At 39.2% G+C, this 18,107-nt stretch overlaps 1 protein-coding gene across 11 annotated transcripts in view; it reads left to right on the top strand.

The window, feature by feature from the left end:
- Nucleotides 1-18,107, top strand: part of ADAM11 (ADAM metallopeptidase domain 11) — a 112,288-nt gene that overhangs the window by 38,414 nt on the left and 55,767 nt on the right. For all 11 annotated transcript variants that reach the window (XM_081932553.1, XM_081932552.1, XM_081932557.1 and 8 more), the window contains 4 exons: nucleotides 2,607-2,683; nucleotides 11,353-11,419; nucleotides 15,487-15,572; nucleotides 16,187-16,253. In XM_081932553.1, coding sequence (XP_081788679.1) covers nucleotides 2,607-2,683; nucleotides 11,353-11,419; nucleotides 15,487-15,572; nucleotides 16,187-16,253 — 297 coding nt within the window. The remainder of the gene's footprint in view (nucleotides 1-2,606; nucleotides 2,684-11,352; nucleotides 11,420-15,486; nucleotides 15,573-16,186; nucleotides 16,254-18,107) is intronic.

Here is an 18,107-nt window from a genome sequence, read left to right as displayed (position 1 = left end):
ATTCTGTTCCCAATTCCCATAGTAATTCAAAAACTCTCTGTGTCTCTTTCTTTAGTCATAAATTGCCAAATATCCATTCCCAGAATCTAATATCATTCTGTTTTTCAAATGCAGTTAGTCCTCCTTAACAACCACAATTGGGACCAGCAAATCTATCATTAAGTGACACGGTCATTAAATGAGACATCATGTAACTTCAATGCCTCATGACCTTACTTTTATTATGGTTATTATGCTATTAAGGTAAGCAAATTGCTGCGGTCGTTAAGCAAGAAATTATGTGGCTGTTGCTATTTTACCATTGGCTTTTGAACTGTTTCTGCTTCTTGGAAGCCATCTGTGAAGTGTGCAAGTGATAACCATGTGACCTTGGGATTCTGTGATGGTTATAAGCCACATCAGTTGTGAGCTGCCCAGATCTCGGATGCACGGATGGTTTTAAGTGCAAGAACTGGTTGTAAAGTTATGTTTCATCACTGTCATAACTTCAAATAGTTGGTGGATAGGACATTTGTTAAACAGGAACTACATATATTGCACTTTCATTTGAGTTCTTATAAGATTAGATTTACCAGGTGATAATGGGAAGTTCTATTCTCATCTTTTAATATATGATAGGCAGCTTTGAGTTGACTCTTATCCAAGCTGGTTGTAAAAACAGGATTTGAAAGCAGAGGAATAGTGATTGGTTAGCCAAGATGGTTGAATGAAATGTTTGTGCAAAAAGATGTGTACTGTCCAAGATCGGAATCAGAATCACACTCAATCAAAACTATCTGAAGAAACTATGCTTGGCTCCACTAAAACATTGAGTTGAGCTCTAAGCCAAATGTTGGGTTTGGCTATTTATTTTTTCTGCATTGTGGATAGAACTTGCCCGATTACTTAGATCAATAAAAGGCTTTATGAAGGTGATTCCACTGCAAGATGGTTAGATATCTGATATTCAAGAGAAAGTTTTCTTCTATTGGGCTCCCAGTTGTTGAATGCTTTCCTCAGGGAGGTGTGCTCGTTTTACCAAGTTTTAACTGTGAAGTGATTTAATTGGATTGATTTCATTATGCTGTTTTATAATTTGACTTTATCTTTTGTTTTAAACATAAACATTCATAACACCAGAAGAGGATAGCTTAACAAACAAACAAGGCATTAATAATTTGGGATGTTTGGCATTGGGGTATAGTATCCTGCAAATAATAAGTCAGAATTAATGGGAGCATATTTAGCAGCATGGAATTTCAGGCCCAGCAGAACTAAAAGACAGGGGTGTTTTTTTTGAGAGGGGCTGCTATTCCCTAACTAGTAAGAAGAAAATGTTTTATCTGACTATTCTGCTATTTCTATTTTGTCCAAGCTTGTTTGGGGTTCCAGAAGCAGGAGGTCTGCACCTGAGTAACCAGAGTTGTGCCTTTTGCTAATCTTTGGGGTTTTGAAGTCTCCAGATTTTTCCCACTGCAGAGGTGATACAGGTGGGAATGCCTTTTCCCAGGGTCCTGAAATTTGAAGAATTAAATCTGTGTACTCTTCTGACTCTCACATGTACTCCCTGAGCCTGTGAAATTGGGACAACATACAATTAACCAGGGCAACATGCAATTTCTGACTGTTCTCTCATGCCATCTTTGCCATAAGATAAAGTGTGACCTTAACCAAGACAAGATTCATTTACTTTCGTCCATCATGATCCACTTTTTCCTACTATACAGGCACACACGATCAACCCTTGGGACTGCAGCTACCCCAGAGCATGTGGTTCCTTGTTCCTAGGACTTAGGTTATCCTCAGGCTAGGGTAAGACAGAACTGAAAAAGCATAATGAAGGACATATTTGAGAAAAACCTGCCCTACGGGATCCTTCTTCTCTCCTTCCCTCCCTCCCTCCTTTCAAAGTTTTTATATCACTCCCTCGTATAGATTCTGGGCAGTTGACAAAGTAAAAACATTGAGCATGAAATGTTCTCCAAACCACAGCTCTTATCCCTCAAAGTAACATCAGAACAAAACCATAAATGGTTTCCAATGACCCTCAGTCAGCAAATCCTGCTGAGAATGACCTTCAGTGCCTTTTCAATGCCAGGAGCAGTCCTCTCTGTGGGTCACATATTGTACATCAGGGAGGTCACTGCTGTAGAGTCCAGCTTCTTGCCCACCTATCCTACAACAGAAGAGGAGCATAAGGAGTCTTTCTTTAGATGACCTCACAGAACAGGCAGAATCATTTTGAGCAAGTAAGGCAGTTCCTAATAAGTATTAATTCTATATTCTTCTCTTTAGTATCAAATGTATTGGGTATGGTGGTTGTAAATTCGAATTCAGTGATGAGGTATTCTGTATTCTTACAAAGGCGCCCTGGTCTTGTGTTATGTACGTGATGATTGCAATAGATTAATTTCTCGCTGTATGCCTAGGAAGGGAATGGACGGAGAGGCGAGTTATGGTAAGTTTAAGAGGGAATATGTGTGATCAAGCACAATTGGTTGCATAAACAGCATTGCAGAACCACTCTGTTACAATAATAAGCAATGAATAAGAACTTATTTGATATTACTATAGATGAAGGCAAAAGTCAAAGAAAGCTGTGCCTTAATTTGTTTTTGCTCTTTTAGGTTATCCATCTGGCCCAAGTGAGTTTCCTCATCCCTGCCTTTGGTTCAACCTTCACTTTGGATCTTGAGCTGAACCAGTAAGTATTTACTGCCAAAATAATTGTTCTTGTGATTCAAATGTAAGATTCCATTTTTTGATTGAGTGATAAAGGAAGGGGAAAAAGTGGTTGTTTGGAGCCACTCTGATAATTGCAGCCAAGAAATACATTTAGCAAAATTATATATAGAACTGTAAATCTTGAGCAAATAGATAATCACACAGAATAAATAAGGAAATAGTAAAAGATGCCCACATTTAAAAAAGAAAGAAATCTTGTCCATGGAAAGTTGTGTGTCATCTCAATGCTAAACTAGGATTCTTCTTTATGATAAACTGCTTCTTATGGTACAATGGAGAACATTTGGGTAATAAAATGCTTTCATGTAAAAGGATGAAGTGTATTGTATAGCAGAGTTGTAAAAATACCCGAGATTCTCTATCAATGCTGGTTAGATAGTGTATGCGTGTTTTATGTTTATATGCTATAGCAGGACTTATAGTGGATAGAGCCACAGTCTGCTCAGAGTCACATCAGGAAATCTTGTCATTCTATAAAGTGCATCTTTTCACTGCCATAAAAGTCTCAACATCTTTTTAAAAAAAGGACTCTGATCACAGACAAAAAAGACTGTTATGGAAAACTGAGTAATTTGGATTAATACACCATGCTAAACCACAAGTGTGGATCACAACAAATTGTGGTAAGTTCTTAAAGAGATGCGAGTACCAGACCATCTTATTTGCCTCTTGAGAAACCTATATGTGGGTCAAGATGCAACGGTGAAAACTGGACACGGAACCATTGATTTGTTTAAAATTGGGAAAGGAGTCGGGCAAGACTGTATGCTGTCGCCCTGCCTATTTAACTTATATGCAGAGCACATCATGAGAAAGGCTGAGCTAGATGAATCAAAAGTTGGAATTAAGATTGCCAGGAGAAATATCAACAACTTCAAATATGCAGATGATACCACTCTAAGGGCAGAAAGTAAAGAGGAACGAAAGAGTCTCTTGATGCGGGTGAAGAAGGAGAATGCAAAAGTTGGCTTGAAACTCCACATTAAGAAAACTAGGATCATGGCAACTGGCCCTCTCAATTCCTTGCAAATAGATGGGGAAGAAATGGAGGTAGTGACAGATTTTATTTTCCTGGGCTCCAAGATCACTGCAGATGGGGACTGCAGTCAAGAAATTAAAATATGCTTGCTCCTGGGGAGGAAAGCAATGGCAAATCTAGACAGCATACTAAAAAGCAAAGACATCACCATGCCAACAAAAGTGTGTATAGTCAAGACTGTGTTTTTTCCAGTTGCAATGTATGGCTGTGAAAGTTGGACCATAAGGAAGGCTGATCGCCAAAGAATTAAGGCCTTTGAACTATGGTGCTGGAGAAGACTCCAGCGAGGCCCTTGAACTGCAAAGCGATCAAACCGGGCAGTCCTAGAGGAGATCAACCCTGACTGCTCTTTAGAAGGCCAGATCCTGAAGATGAAACTTAAATACTTTGGCCACCTAATGAAAAGGAAGAACTCACTGGAGAAGAGCCTAATGCTGGGAAAGACTGAAGGTAAAAGAAGGGGATGACAGAGAATGAGGTGGCTGGATGGAATCACTGAAGCAGAACGCATGAGCTAAAATGGACTCCGGAGGATAGTAGAGGACAGGAAGGCCTGAAGGAATGTTGTCCATGAGGTCGCGGTAGGTTTGATACAACTTCACAAATAACAACAGCAACAAACTACAAATACCGTACATTTCGGAGTATAAGATGCACTCCCCCCCAAAAAGAGGGTGGAAATGTTGATGTGTGTTAGGGATGTAACCCTAGTCTTGGCAATGTATATAAGCTATGATTGTAACAAATGTATCTGTTACTTTAAATGCTAGAGAGATGTAATTGGTTGCTGTTACCTCAAGCAGGCATAAGAGGGAGCCAGAATGACTGTTAGCTCTTTGTTAGATGCTGATCGTGGATACTGTTTGATACTGCTCGTGAGTTACTGAGTCTTGCTACTGTTAGCTACTTTGTATGTTAAACTATGAATATTGATAACTGACTGAGTGAACCATGTATGACTTGGACTGTAATACCTCTATATTTCCACATAGTATACCTCTATATTTCCACATAGTAAATTACTATATTTTATACTATTCGGTGTCCCTGTATGCTGGTTTGTGCGTCTTCTTCCATACCACTCTTATTACGCTTCTCTGCACACTCGCTCTCCTAACGGGGAGCTTACTTACTTAACACTGGTTATGGGCCCAGAGTGTACCAGACATAGCTAAAAAGAGAGTTGGTGTTGATACGTAATACCGTATACAGATAGCGGTTTAGTTTGTAAGTGTTACTATTATGGAGAACATGGCACACGCCCCATCAGCAAGTCTATCACTAATAACCCGGTTGGATGGAACGAACTACATTTCCTGGTCTATGAAGTGCAACCTACTCCTGCGTAGTGAGGGATTATGGGATGCTGTACAGAATCTACCGGCGTGACTTCTTGGGATACAGATGACGAGGATGATGCCAAGAAGATAGCAGAGTTTCAACGATGCAATGAACGAGCATTGTGTATAATTAGTCTAACACTGACTGACCAACAATTAGTTCATATTCGTGGGGAGAATTCTGCAGCAAGATGTTGAGAGAATTTGAAGAAGATATGTGTATGTGACACTGTAGGTGCACATATACACCTTACCCACAAACTGTTTAGGGCACGTCTTCTGAAGGGTGGAGATATGTTAGCTCATTTAAACTTTATATCAGGAATTTTCCAAGAGCTACATGAAAAGGAACTTATTTTCTCAGAGTTACATCAAGTCTACATTGTTCTGTCCTCACTGGATGAGAGTTATGATGATTTCGTATCTTCCCTTGAGGTCATAACCCGAAATGAACTAACATTGTCTGACATAACTGCACGACTGTTGGAAGAGTCCAGAAGAAGGTTGGAAAGAGAACAATTGAGAGAGAAACCACCACAACATGAAGAGTCACCTTCAACTGCCTATACTGTCAGAAAATGTTTTTATTGTGGGGCTAAGAGGCATATAGCTAGATTCTGTAAAAATGCATGGGGATAGAATCAAGGTCACGTGACGTGTTAATACTACTTTATAATGCCTTGATAAGGCCACACTTGGAATACTGAATTAAAATTTGATATCCACGATGTAAAAAAGATGTTGATACTCTAAAAAGAGTGCAGAGAAGAGCAACAAAGATGGTTAGTGGACTGGAGGCTAAAACATATAACTAATGGTTGCTGGAATTGGGTATGTCTAGCTTAAGAGAAAGAAGGACTAGGGGAGACATGATAGCAGTGTTCCAATATCTCAGGGATTGCCACAAAGGAGAGGGAGTCAAGCTATTCTCCAAGGCACCTGAGGGCAGGACAAGAAGCAATGGGTGGAAGCAACCTAGAACTAAGGAGAAATTTCCTGACAGTTAGAACAATTAATCAATGGAACAACGTATTTTCAGAAGTTGTGAATGATCCAACACTGGAAGTTTTTAAAGAAGAGATTGGACAACCATTTGTCTGAAATTTGTCTAAGCAGGAGGTTGGATTAGAAAACCTCCAAGCTCCCTTCCAGGTCTGTTACTCTATTCTATCATTGCACAAATCTAGAGAGTGATCCTATGTAAAATATTTTTTTATCCCATTCTTTTTTCATATACAATTCAAGGCAGCGAACGTACCAATATTCCTTCTTCCTCCTATTTTCCCCACAACAGCAGCCCTGTAAAGTAGATTGGGCTGAGAGAGAATGAGTGGCCCAAAGTCACTCAGCTGACTTTCATGGCTAAGGCAGGATTAGAACTCATAGTTTCTAGGCTAGCATTACACTGAACTGGTTCTCCAGTTATTCAATCCCAATAGTCTTATATTAAAATTTTCATAATATAAAGATCCAGAAAGATCCTTTTTTGGAATCATAGTGTAAGAGAATATTGTTATTGTATTAGCTGCAGAGGAAATTGGAAGTTTCTGTCTATTTCTTTTGAGTTTCTCTTTATGCATTTTCCTCTTTTTTCTTCTTTTACTTTTATTAGTTTGTGTTAGCTTTTATGTTCTTTGCAAAACTTTTAATGATTGATAGATACAGATAAATGGATGGATTGTTGGATAGATAGATAGATAATGGAACAATGGTCATTTGGGCAAGTTTCTGAATATTTTATTCTGTGATACTTTAAAGATGGATTAATATATTAAAGTATTTTCATCAGCTGCGAGCTACTTATGTCAAGTAGCAGATTTACATATATGACAGTAGAGAAAATAATAGAAAAATGTAATCTCTTTTTCGGGCAGGAGATAAAGTCTGCAATTATCTACAAACATGAAAAATTATTACAGATTTTATCTCATAGGGACCATTCAAAGCGCAATAATAGATAACACAATTATCATAGTTTTAATTTGTTAATTAACAGCAATAATGAGATTAAACAACACTGTTATCTCAGTTCAGGTATTTGTTTTAAAAAATGCATATGGAATAAGCCATGTTTTAGCTTAGATTATACACCATGTTCTTCTCTGCAAAAGAAGAGACCAAGATCTCATGGATGGATTGCAATATAGGAGGTGTGAAATTTGTAACATGGGAGTCCTCACATATGTCCAGGGCCAGATTTAGATGAAAAGAGGCCCTAGGGCTAGGCTATTCCACTTATGGGGCCCTTTCACCTCCCATTTTTAAGTTTGTAAATTACATGAGAGATAATAAAATACATCATTTATTATTTGACTTCTTAGTCGCCCCCTCTCCCCCAAGGGACTCGGGGCGACGTACACCAGCAGCGGTTACAACGATACAATATGGAGGAGGTGGAACAATAAATAAATAAATTACAATAATTTAAAACAATTAAAAACCCCAATGATAGTTAAAGTAAAAAATTAAAATTAAAAATGCCCAAGAGGTGGAGAAGCTCTAAATTAAGCCAGGCCGGCTAGTCGGAACAGGTGGGTCTTAAGTTTCGTGCGGAAGGAGCGGAGGTCAGTCGTTGTCCTAATGTCTGGGGGGAGGCCATTCCAAAGGGTAGGGCCCATCACAGAGAAGGCCCTACTCCTGGGCGCCGCCCTCTGACACTCTCTGGAGGAAGGCACCCAGAGAAGTCCCTCCCTGTGCGAGCGAATAGGTCGCAGGGATGTGTGGGGCAGAACGCGATCCCGCAGGTAGCTAGGCCCTGTGCCATGGAGCGCTTTAAAGATGGTAACTAACACCTTGAAGTGCACCCAGTAGGCCACAGGAAGCCAATGCAGCTCGCGCAGGAGAGGTGTTATATGGGAGAACCTCATTCTCCCCATAATTGCCCGCGCGGCTGCATTCTGGACCAACTGCAATCTCCGGGCGCACCTCAAGGGGAGCATTGCAGTAGTCCAGGCGGGACGTCACCAGCACGTGTGTGACTGTGCGCAGGGCATCCCGGTCCAAAAGGGGTCGCAATTGACGCACCAAGCGAACCTGGTGGAACGCCCCCCTCGCCACGGCTGCCACATGGTCATCCATAGCCAGCCGGGCATCTAGGAGGACGCCCAAATTGTGCGCCCGTTACACCAGGGCTAATTGCTCGGCCCCGATGGCCAGAGATGGAATGTACTGGTTGAACCGGGAAGCCGGAAGCCACAGCCACTCTGTCTTGGAGGGGTTGAGCTTGAGCCTGTTGTCCCCCATCCAGACCCACACGGCTTCCAGACACTGGGACATCACTTCGACGGCCTCGTTGGGGTGGTTTGGGGTGGAAATGTACAGCTGCGTGTCGTCAGCGTACAGATGGTATCCCACCCCAAAACCACGGATGATCTCGCCCAGCGGCTTCATATATGCGTTGAACAGGAGAGGCGAGAGGACCGACCCCTGCGGGACCCCACAAGTGAGGGGCCTCGGGGTCGACCTCTGCTCCCCTGCCAACACGCATTGCGTCTGGCCAGAGAGGTAGGAGCAGAACCACCGCAACACGGTGCCTCCTACCCCCAACCCCTCCAGACGGCGCAATAGGATACCATGGTCGATGGTATCGAAAGCCGCCGAGAGGTCTAATAGGACAAGGACAGAGGAGCAACCCCTATCCTTTGCCCTCCAGAGATCATCCACCAACATGACCAAGGCCGTCTCCGTGCTGTGTCCGGGTCGGAAGCCGGACTGGCAAACATGTTGTAATTGGTACTAACCTTTATAAAAAGTGTGGCACGGATAATAAATAAAAATAAAAGGCCCCTCTTGATCTTGAGGCCCTAGGCTGAAGCCTAGTTAGCCTATAGGAAAATCCGGCCCTGCATATGTCAGTATCTCCCAATATGGTGTCTTCTGGTGTGTAGATTTCCAACACTCTTTTAATTCTCAGATATCTTGGTGGTGAGTTGTGAGAACTGAAATTTTAGGCTACTTTATTGGTAAAATCTGAGGTAGTAATAGGCAAATTCATAGGCATGGATGTGGGTGCATACTTTTTCTTAACATATGGTTGTAACAGAGTGTGTTACAGGATAGGAGTTATAATGTGTTGATTTTGTATTTCTGATGGCAAGCCAAGATATGTGGCAGCAAATGTGAAAGAAGGTGTGCTTGTCTTCCTGTTTGTTTATGTAGGTGGGTATGCATATTTTTGCGTGATAAGACTGAGTGCTTGTTGTGAGTGGAAAGGACCACTGCACTTATACTAGCTTTGTCCCATCTGCTTTTATTAAACAATTATGAAACATACTTATAACTGAACACAGATTAAAAAAAAAAGAAGAAATGGAGAAGTCTAGTTCCAGAGAATTTTCTAGATACATTGATTATGTTGATCTATGGTGGTAATAAAGATTTGTTTTAATTTTATATATGTTGATAATTCTTGTGCTAATTAAAATATTGAAATATGGAAGGGGCAATACTGTTTTTAATTTCTAAAAAGGACTTTCAATACTGAAGTACCCTTCATCTCTGATGAATTTGGAGACATTATAACTGCATAACAATGAGAGAAAGTCACTCTGTACTTGCTTAGTGACACTCTACCATTGTTATTTATAACTTCCAGAGATGTCTTGTCAATGAAAAACAGTTTTACTCCTTTTCTTGTAGTCAAATTTCAGTCCCTCTATCTCAGAAACTGTTTTGCAATATTACTTCAGTATTTGTCAGAGGTTTTTTATGTGTGGGTGCACGTGCACAAATGTGAAGCAATGCAAGCAAACTATTGGCTATGATTGACTCCATATTTGCTCATTTTGTGCATATGATTATAGTCATAATTAATTCCACTCAGATCCCAGTGTTTGTTCATTTATTATTGTTCGTTTAAATTTACTAACTACGTAACTCCAGGGGACTCATGAAAATATGATTATGTGCATAATATATATCAATATATGAGCTTCTATGTACTTTTTGCAAGTTTAAATAGGATATAAATAGGGATATAGCTGTGAGAAATCAGATTTTTTTCATGCAGTGATTTATTATTATAGGAGCCATGCAATATTGTAAAGATATTTGTCTTTTTTTCATACTATCTCCTAAATATGTGTCTAAATATATTATCTGGGGTGAATATAGTTTGAAGTACTATGCTTGAAAGGTGTGATTAGGTGAGTGCCTTTTAATATTTAATAAGGCATCTGGAAACATTTCTGTTCATCTGTTCTTCTGCAAATAAATTAAGTTCGGGGTTAGGCACTAGATCACTGTAAGATGAGGTAGCTGATGATGAGCCTTAGTCTGTAACTAGATATAGTGTTGTAAATGAGCAGGTCAGGTAACTGAGTTTCACCCCTGGACTGTGCCTGCTTTTACCCAGGAGTCCAGATGCCCTGAAAAATGACCTGAACAAAGCTCAATGTTCATTTTCAGTATTGGAATTTGCTGGGGCCACAGAACTGAAGGAAATATGCAGGGCTATTTGCCAGGGACTACGGTAATAGCTGTTAATAATAGTGCATCCAGGGAGAATGTTTGTAGAATGCTACAGATATGTGGATTTCAATCATGAAATCAACACATCTATATTGAGGAAAGGCAAGCTTTGTAATTTGCCAAACTAGATTTGCCAAATAATGAATTCTAGTTCCTGGCTCAGTTAACCCATTTCTTTTTCACCCAAGGAATCTTTTCATGCAAGTCTTTGCAGAGAAGATCTGCATTCAAAAGCTAAGCGGTGGGAATCATTGGAGACCAAAAGCAAGAGATTGTTCATGCCAGTCAGAGAGCTCACAATATAGCTCATGCTTTGCATGATAGCTTGAATCAATAGTGATTCAAGAAATTTATTATGACACGCACCCATACATGTGCCATGATTGTCAACTAGAGCAAAGGGCAGTTGCCAATGTTTTCACTGCCAGTTTGGGTGCACTCCCGCACACACACGCAACACTTCTGTATATGCAGAAGCGGCTGGGCAGGTGGGTGGAGCCTCCCGCCACCACTACTGTAGGTTCGGCCAGTCTGGGCCAAACCAGCAGCAACCCACCTCTGAACTAGAGGATAGTTTAGAGTAGTTATACTGAGCAAAGGAGAGTGGGCAAACAGGGATAGGTTCAGTCACACACAAAAAAATGACAAAGGTTTTGGTGACCTCAATCCTGTTAATTTTATAAGAGTGGGTTAGGAAAACAGGAGAATATGAGGCAGATTTGATCTCATACATAGGTGAAAGTGTTTACATAACTTTCATCCTTTTTCTTCTTCTATCAGCCATCTTTTGTCCTTAAATTATGTGGAACGTCATTTTGGACAGGATGGAAATGCCAGCCACACCACGGTAAGGAATCTAAAGATCTATATCTGTATTGCTTAACTTAATATTTAAATATGTGTAGAGTGCCTTTGCATCAGGAGGTGGGGGGGAGAGGGGGAGAAGGAGAAGATCGTTACAAGACCTTGGCCTGCATTTATTTCAGGCTAGTTCTCCCATCTGTTAAACATGAAAGAACTAACTGGGTGGGGCAGTGGGAAGATTGTGGATGGGAGGAGTGCTGGTTGTACTTTGCAGCTGCCAGAGCAAAGATGTAGATTGCAGATGCTGAGTCTGAAAAAGAATGAATGGATGATCCAGAAATAGCCCTGCTCTCCCTGCAAAAGGAAGCCTCACAAGTAGAGCATCAATAATACTAAGTGCTTGCTAAGTGGTTGGTCACACACAGCCTCCCAAGCAGCTGCAGCCAATCCTTGAGTCCTTCCATTCCCTGCTTTGCCAGGAGCAATGGCTTCCCCCATTCTTGTCTAAGCTAACCTGAACCATGCTGTTTTCTATAAATAGTCACGAGAAGGAGGTGGTTGCTTGCTCATGCTGCAACAACCTTGAACACAACAGGCAGGGCAGGGACACTTGTGAACTGTTTCACAGAAAGACGCAAGCAGGCAAAAGAAGGTCAGCAGAAGAGGCATGCCTCTGCGCAGAGGGTACAGCTGGGTATTGCTGTGCCAATGTCATTTCAAGTATAATTTATTGTTCTTCACTGCTGCTGATATTGTTCAAGTGCAGTATTATCCACACTGATTTTACATTTTAAATGCCATGGTTCTTTGAGCTGTACATTCAGCACCACCACATCATACCTGAAACATAACACTCTGCCCTCTGTCACTCTCCAACATTGTTGAACTACTGCTCGTATTAAGTAATGCTGAATATGATAGGAGCCATAGGGTACTGGATGGTAGAAAACCACATCTGGAGGGTACTGGATGGTAGAAAACTAGAACACCTAGAATCTATATTTGGAGAGTGGAAAGTAGTGGAAAGTCCTTTGAGAGTCCGCCTGTCCGCCTACATTCTGATCTATTCTCTGGCCATCTCTTGCCTTGGGTCCTGTAATCTTCTCTCAGCTTTTTCACCATAATTTCAGAAGTCTTTAGCTAATTTCCTTAGTCCTCTGCCTGACATCTGTGCAGTTTATATCTCTAAATAACCACCCTATGCTAATCTTTTCTTTGTTATATCCCCAAAAGCTGAAATATCAAGATCTGAATTATACAGGACAGGAAGACAGTTCCCATTCAAATGAGATGGTCATTCAGTCCACACAGACAGAACATATGAAAACGTTTTGTTTAACAGATGTCAGGACCAGATTTTGATACTTTGAAGGCCATGAACATGAAAGGAGTTTGAGGGTTTGAAATGATCTTTCAACAGCGGACTTGACTGAACAGATATTATGATAATCTGGTCATAGATTTCCCCCCGCTATGATGGAGAAGTATTGTTTACAAATTTGTATTAAGCTTGTAAATTATCATATGCAGGCAGCTCTGAAAATTTTGTTCTCTTTGTGGCTATGCAAAGATGTTTAAGTATAACAACTGTGTAACAACAACAAAATCAAATTTCTTCTTCCACTTTACTTTGCTGTTTTTTGTCATTTTTTCATGCCTTTTTACATTTAATGTTAGAGCAGTAGTAGAATTTAGTTATAGGGACAGGGTGTCTCAGTGACTAAAACACTGAGCTTGTCGATCAGAAAGGTTGGCAGTTCTGAGTGCCATGTAATGGAGTGAACTCCTGTTACTTATCCCAGCTTCTGCCAACCTGGAAGTTTGAAAGCATGTAAAAAATGCAAGTAGAAAAATAGGAACCACCTTTGGTGGGAAGGTAACAGCATTCTGTGTGTCTTCGGCATTTAGTGATGCTGGCCACATGACCACAGAGACATCTTTGGACAGAGCTGGCTCTTTGACTCTTCATCTCTTTGAAACAGAGATGAGCACTGCCACCTAGAGTCAGGAACAACTACCTTTTAGTATTCATTTATTTGGTTAATGGCCAATTAATTTAAAACAATAGCAGCAAAATGAAACAAATTTAATTCAAAGTTTATTTAGCATATATTAAAAGACAAATCACATTTTAATTTATATCTCTACTGCTGTAAAAATGTTATATTCAAATAATGATAATGTAATTTTAAATAACCCACCTATTTCTTTTAGCTATTTGCTTTAGGACAAGTTCTGAAAAAAGAGCTACCTAAAATAGTAGCATACAAAAAAACAAAGGGGATGACCTTTTAAAAATAATTAAGAAAACAAAACCTAATTCCTGAAAAATACAACTGAACACTCACACATCTTTGATGTAACAAAACATAAGTCATTAAATTTGTTTACCTTATCCACAGGAGGAGTCATTTTCCAACAGCAAAGTGCACCTATTTGCATTTGGAAGGCCTCAAGTTCAGTTTATTGCTTATATTCATAACAATGTTATTACAAATTACAGCAACGAAAAACTAATTCAAACTTTAAAAAGGGAAAAAATTGGATACAAAAAATAGAAGACAAAAAAAGAAAAAAGAATATATTAAAGAAAAAAAGATATATAGAAAGGAATGTCTTACCTCTTTATCACAAGCACAAATAATTTTAATAATTTATTAAAGGTAAAGATTTTTTCCCTGTCCGAGTCATGTGTGACTCTAGGGGTCAGAAATGCTTATCTCCATTTCTTGGCCGAGGAAGCCAATGTTTTCAGAAGACATTTCCATGGTCATGTAGACAGCATGACTATACACTAAAGTGCACAAAACGCTGTTATCTTCCCACCAAAGTGGTACCTAATTACCTACTCACATTTGCATGCTTTCAAATTGCTAGGTTGTGCAAGACTCGAATCTTGAATCTAGGTTGGATATATCCAGTGCCCCCAATAACTTATTACCTTTTCTTAAAATAAACAAAAAAATCTCTTTTTCCCATATCCCATCTGTTATTTAGAACCAAATTCTTAAAACCTTGTCATTTCAACTCCAATCATCAAAAGTGCATGAGTCATTATAGAGTTAACAATATATGTGTTTTAACCATGATCAAAGAACCAACTCTATATTTCTTAGATTTATTTCTAACTTTCTGATGTTTAGTCACTTCAAATAATGTACTAGAAATTTATTTCTTTTCATTTTTTCTTTGCCCCCTCTCATAAAATACCTTCATAAAATATTTATCTGGGTTTACTCTCTTGATTTGTTATTTGTATATCCCTTTTAATTATGAATATATCATCTAATTTCTTTTGTATGTCCATGTAACGTTTTGTTTCATCATTCTTACAGCATTCTTGTAACATCATTCTTATAGCACTTTATTTTAAAACCCACTTTTAAATTTGTCTCAGTATTGTCTGATAAAACTTGTTCCTTTTTCATAATATCTTTTAAATAAAATCTACCTATAGAGGCAGTCACTGTCAAGATTAACTTCTGGATCCATTGTTTAAAAATATCCTTTATCCAATATTAAAATATTTTGCTCCATTCTGTATTTGTAAGTCAAATTTAAGTGTTTGTCTCTTTTTATTGTAAACTTATTTGCTTCTATTTCATTTAGTGTCCAATTTTTAAAATCTTGAAGAATTAAAAACCAAAGTATTTTCCTAGGGGAAGGATCATATTTCAAATTTATTTGGACTCAGTCCATCTGTTACTTCCTAAAAAATGTTTTGGCTCTTTGTTTCAAATAGTTTTTAAGTCCTTTAACTTGTAGTTAAAACATATTTCTTTATCCCCCCCCCCACCCCCCCCAAATGTTCCCATTCTTCCTGCTCTGTTTGATACTCTATTTTTCTGATCTCCAATAAACTGACTGCACATATTTATTCCACCCATCCTTTGAGTGAAGGATGACATCAATCACTATTTTTTACATACTCCCCTCTTGCTTCTGGAGTAGCATAGAGGATCTGAATGGTAGTGCTGTGGTGGAGAGGTTTGATTTGTCTCTTGCTAGTTGATTGCTTATTTTGCTGCTTGTATTGAAGAACAAGCCAATTTTCATTACAAGAACTTAAGCAGATAAAAGAAAACACGATGTTTTTTACATCTCTTTTAGGGACCGAGTGAGCACTGTTACTATCAGGGCAATCTCCGTGGAGAAGCAAACTCTTTTGTGGCTTTATCTACCTGCCATGGCCTACAGTAAGTAAGGAATGGTGAAATGGGAAAAGCAACCATGACAAAGAAAGCCTGGTTTCCATCAAGGCAAAGTCAGTCTGGTTGTGTTGTGTGTTTTTTTTTTTAAATTGACTGTTGGATATTGTCCATGTTGGGATCCTTTGTAGATAAGAAGTGGTTTAGTTAGACACTTAAAAATTAATAACTCTGATAATAGACATTTAAAAAATAATAAATCTGATCAATCAGAAACCTGATTAAAGTTGCTACTTCAGGGCTGAGTGGGCTTGGGGGTGATGTCAGCATGGTGCCATTATGGCTTCTATCATACTGAAAAAGGTCAGTTTAGCGCCTGTGAATAATATTTCCTAGTAATTCTTAAGGGCGTATAATCTGCATTTAGACATTTCTTGGTCCGGATTCTGTTTTTATTTCCCTGAGTGAGAGGAATAAGGAATGTCAACCATCACTGCTTCATGCAAATGCTTAGCATGCGACTTTTAGAAACGTGCAACTTTGTCCTAATGAAGTTACTGATGCCTGCCTGAATGTTGTTTCTTAATTTCTTTCCGCCTAATGTAAATATAGTCGCTTTTGTGTTTTATGTAACCTCTTCGTATTTCTTTGCACTTCTTCAGTGGTGTTTTCTCTGATGGAAAAGACGTGTACCTCCTGAAGCCTCATGATTCACTTGAGCATCAAGCGGTAAGGAAAGCATGGCCTGGGCTGTAATTCCATCACTGCCATGGAGATACCTCACTTGTGTTTCATCCCCAGAGGTGAAAGGAAGTTCGTGTTGGCTCTCTTTCCTCCTGTAAACTTCTGTAGATATTGGGAGTCAGTTCTAAGGCAGGGTCAGTGTCAAAGTGCGGTGTCTGGGCAAAATTACTGGCATTGAATTGCAGAGGCCCGGATTCAAATCTCTCTTCAGCCAGAAAGCTCACTTGAAGGATATCAGCAACCATTGTCCATCAGACCAACTGACGTCACTAGGTTGTTCCTAGGATAAAAGGTAACAATTACAAGGTACACAGTTGCTTTGAGCAACAGTGACATATAAGTATAATACACATAAATTCTATTTTGACTTTCTTGGCATAGTAACAGGAAGAGAGAAAAATGCCAGCTTTAAATGTGAGGTCAGACACATGCAGGGCTAATTAACTCCAACCTTTATCAAGAAGTTTTTGTGTGTTTTATTTTTCGGAACACTTTTTATTGTACACTATAATCGGTGTATGGATTTTAAAATTGCCTTTCTTTCTCTCAAAGGGATAGGGAGGCTATTATGGTTGCAAATCCTCCAGAAGTTGCTAAAGAAAATGCCATATTCAGATTCTAAAATTTTTGCTCCAGTATGGAGCGATATCGTATTGGGTTCCAAAGAAATTGGGATTTTCCATAGTGCTAAATGACTTAAACAGCTTCTAAATCTGCTCTCCCCCCCTCCTCCCCCAACTTGGCCTGACATATTTCCAGCAGCTACTCTTTTATAAAAGCCATGAAAAGGAGTTTCCCAAGGTGCTTCCTTTGAATGTTGTTACCATAGCAGCAAAGGGAGGTAGATTGCATCTTTTTTCTCCCAGATAATCTGCTTCCTCTACCTTCTTACTTCTCATCTACCTCAATTTGCACACATGTTTTACTATTGCTTTATTCCAATCAATCATTTTAGAGATTGCTTGATGAAAAACATGGTAGGAAAATATTATAATATTTTACTCAAAAAGTATTGGAGAAAAAAGAAATTGCAATAACATAAACATGAACTCCAACTTAACATAAGAAACTGAGTTTCAGCATTAAGGTGTTTGAATATTGTAATTGGTGAACCAGTAAGAAAGAAACAATTTTAAAGCATGAACAGGCTGTTCTTCAGTCTAGAAAAACATAACACCTTGGTGCATATGGCACTTCCATAGAGAATCTTTTCAGCAGTTTATAAACAGTTCCAAAGCTGTGAGATCTCACAATATTGGTTAAGAGATAATTGACTCATGCTTCTTTTGGCTTTTCACCAGTTTATCTAAAATTGGGGCAAAGCTGATGTTTTTTTTTTGTTTGTTGCAAAGTTTCAGATATCTATAATATGTAAATGGTTTTATCTCTCATATTCTTGCTTTCTCCCTTTGACTATTCCTATGTTATATGTGCATGCTATTAATTCTCAGGTCATTTAAGAGAAAAGATTGGCTAAGCAACTTTCTGGCTTTCATAACATCGCAGGGATTGTTTTGACACAACTGACCATAAAAATGAAAACAAGAACATGCTAGTAGTTATTTCCTGTTACACATACTCTGTAAAAGTTCCAAAATATTTTTTGTATCATATAAGCTTTGCCAGGTAATATAAAGCGGAATGACACAACAATAAAGATACAAAAAGCAAAGTAGAAGTTAAACCAGTGGCGTAGCGTGGGGGGTGCAGGGGGGGGCGGCCGCACCGGGCGCAACATCGGGGGGGGCGCTCGCACTCGCAGCTCTCTGCTGTTGACTTGCATGTATTTCAAGGCTGAATTTGAATTGAATGAAGCTGAGGAACGCTTCCCACGTTTAA

The sequence above is a fragment of the Natrix helvetica genome, assembly GCF_964273705.1.
Source record: "Natrix helvetica genome assembly, chromosome: Z".
Classification (NCBI taxonomy): Eukaryota; Metazoa; Chordata; class Lepidosauria; order Squamata; family Natricidae; genus Natrix; species Natrix helvetica.
The sequence above is the reverse complement of the archived record's forward strand: the minus strand, read 5'-3'. Positions and strand labels throughout refer to the sequence as shown.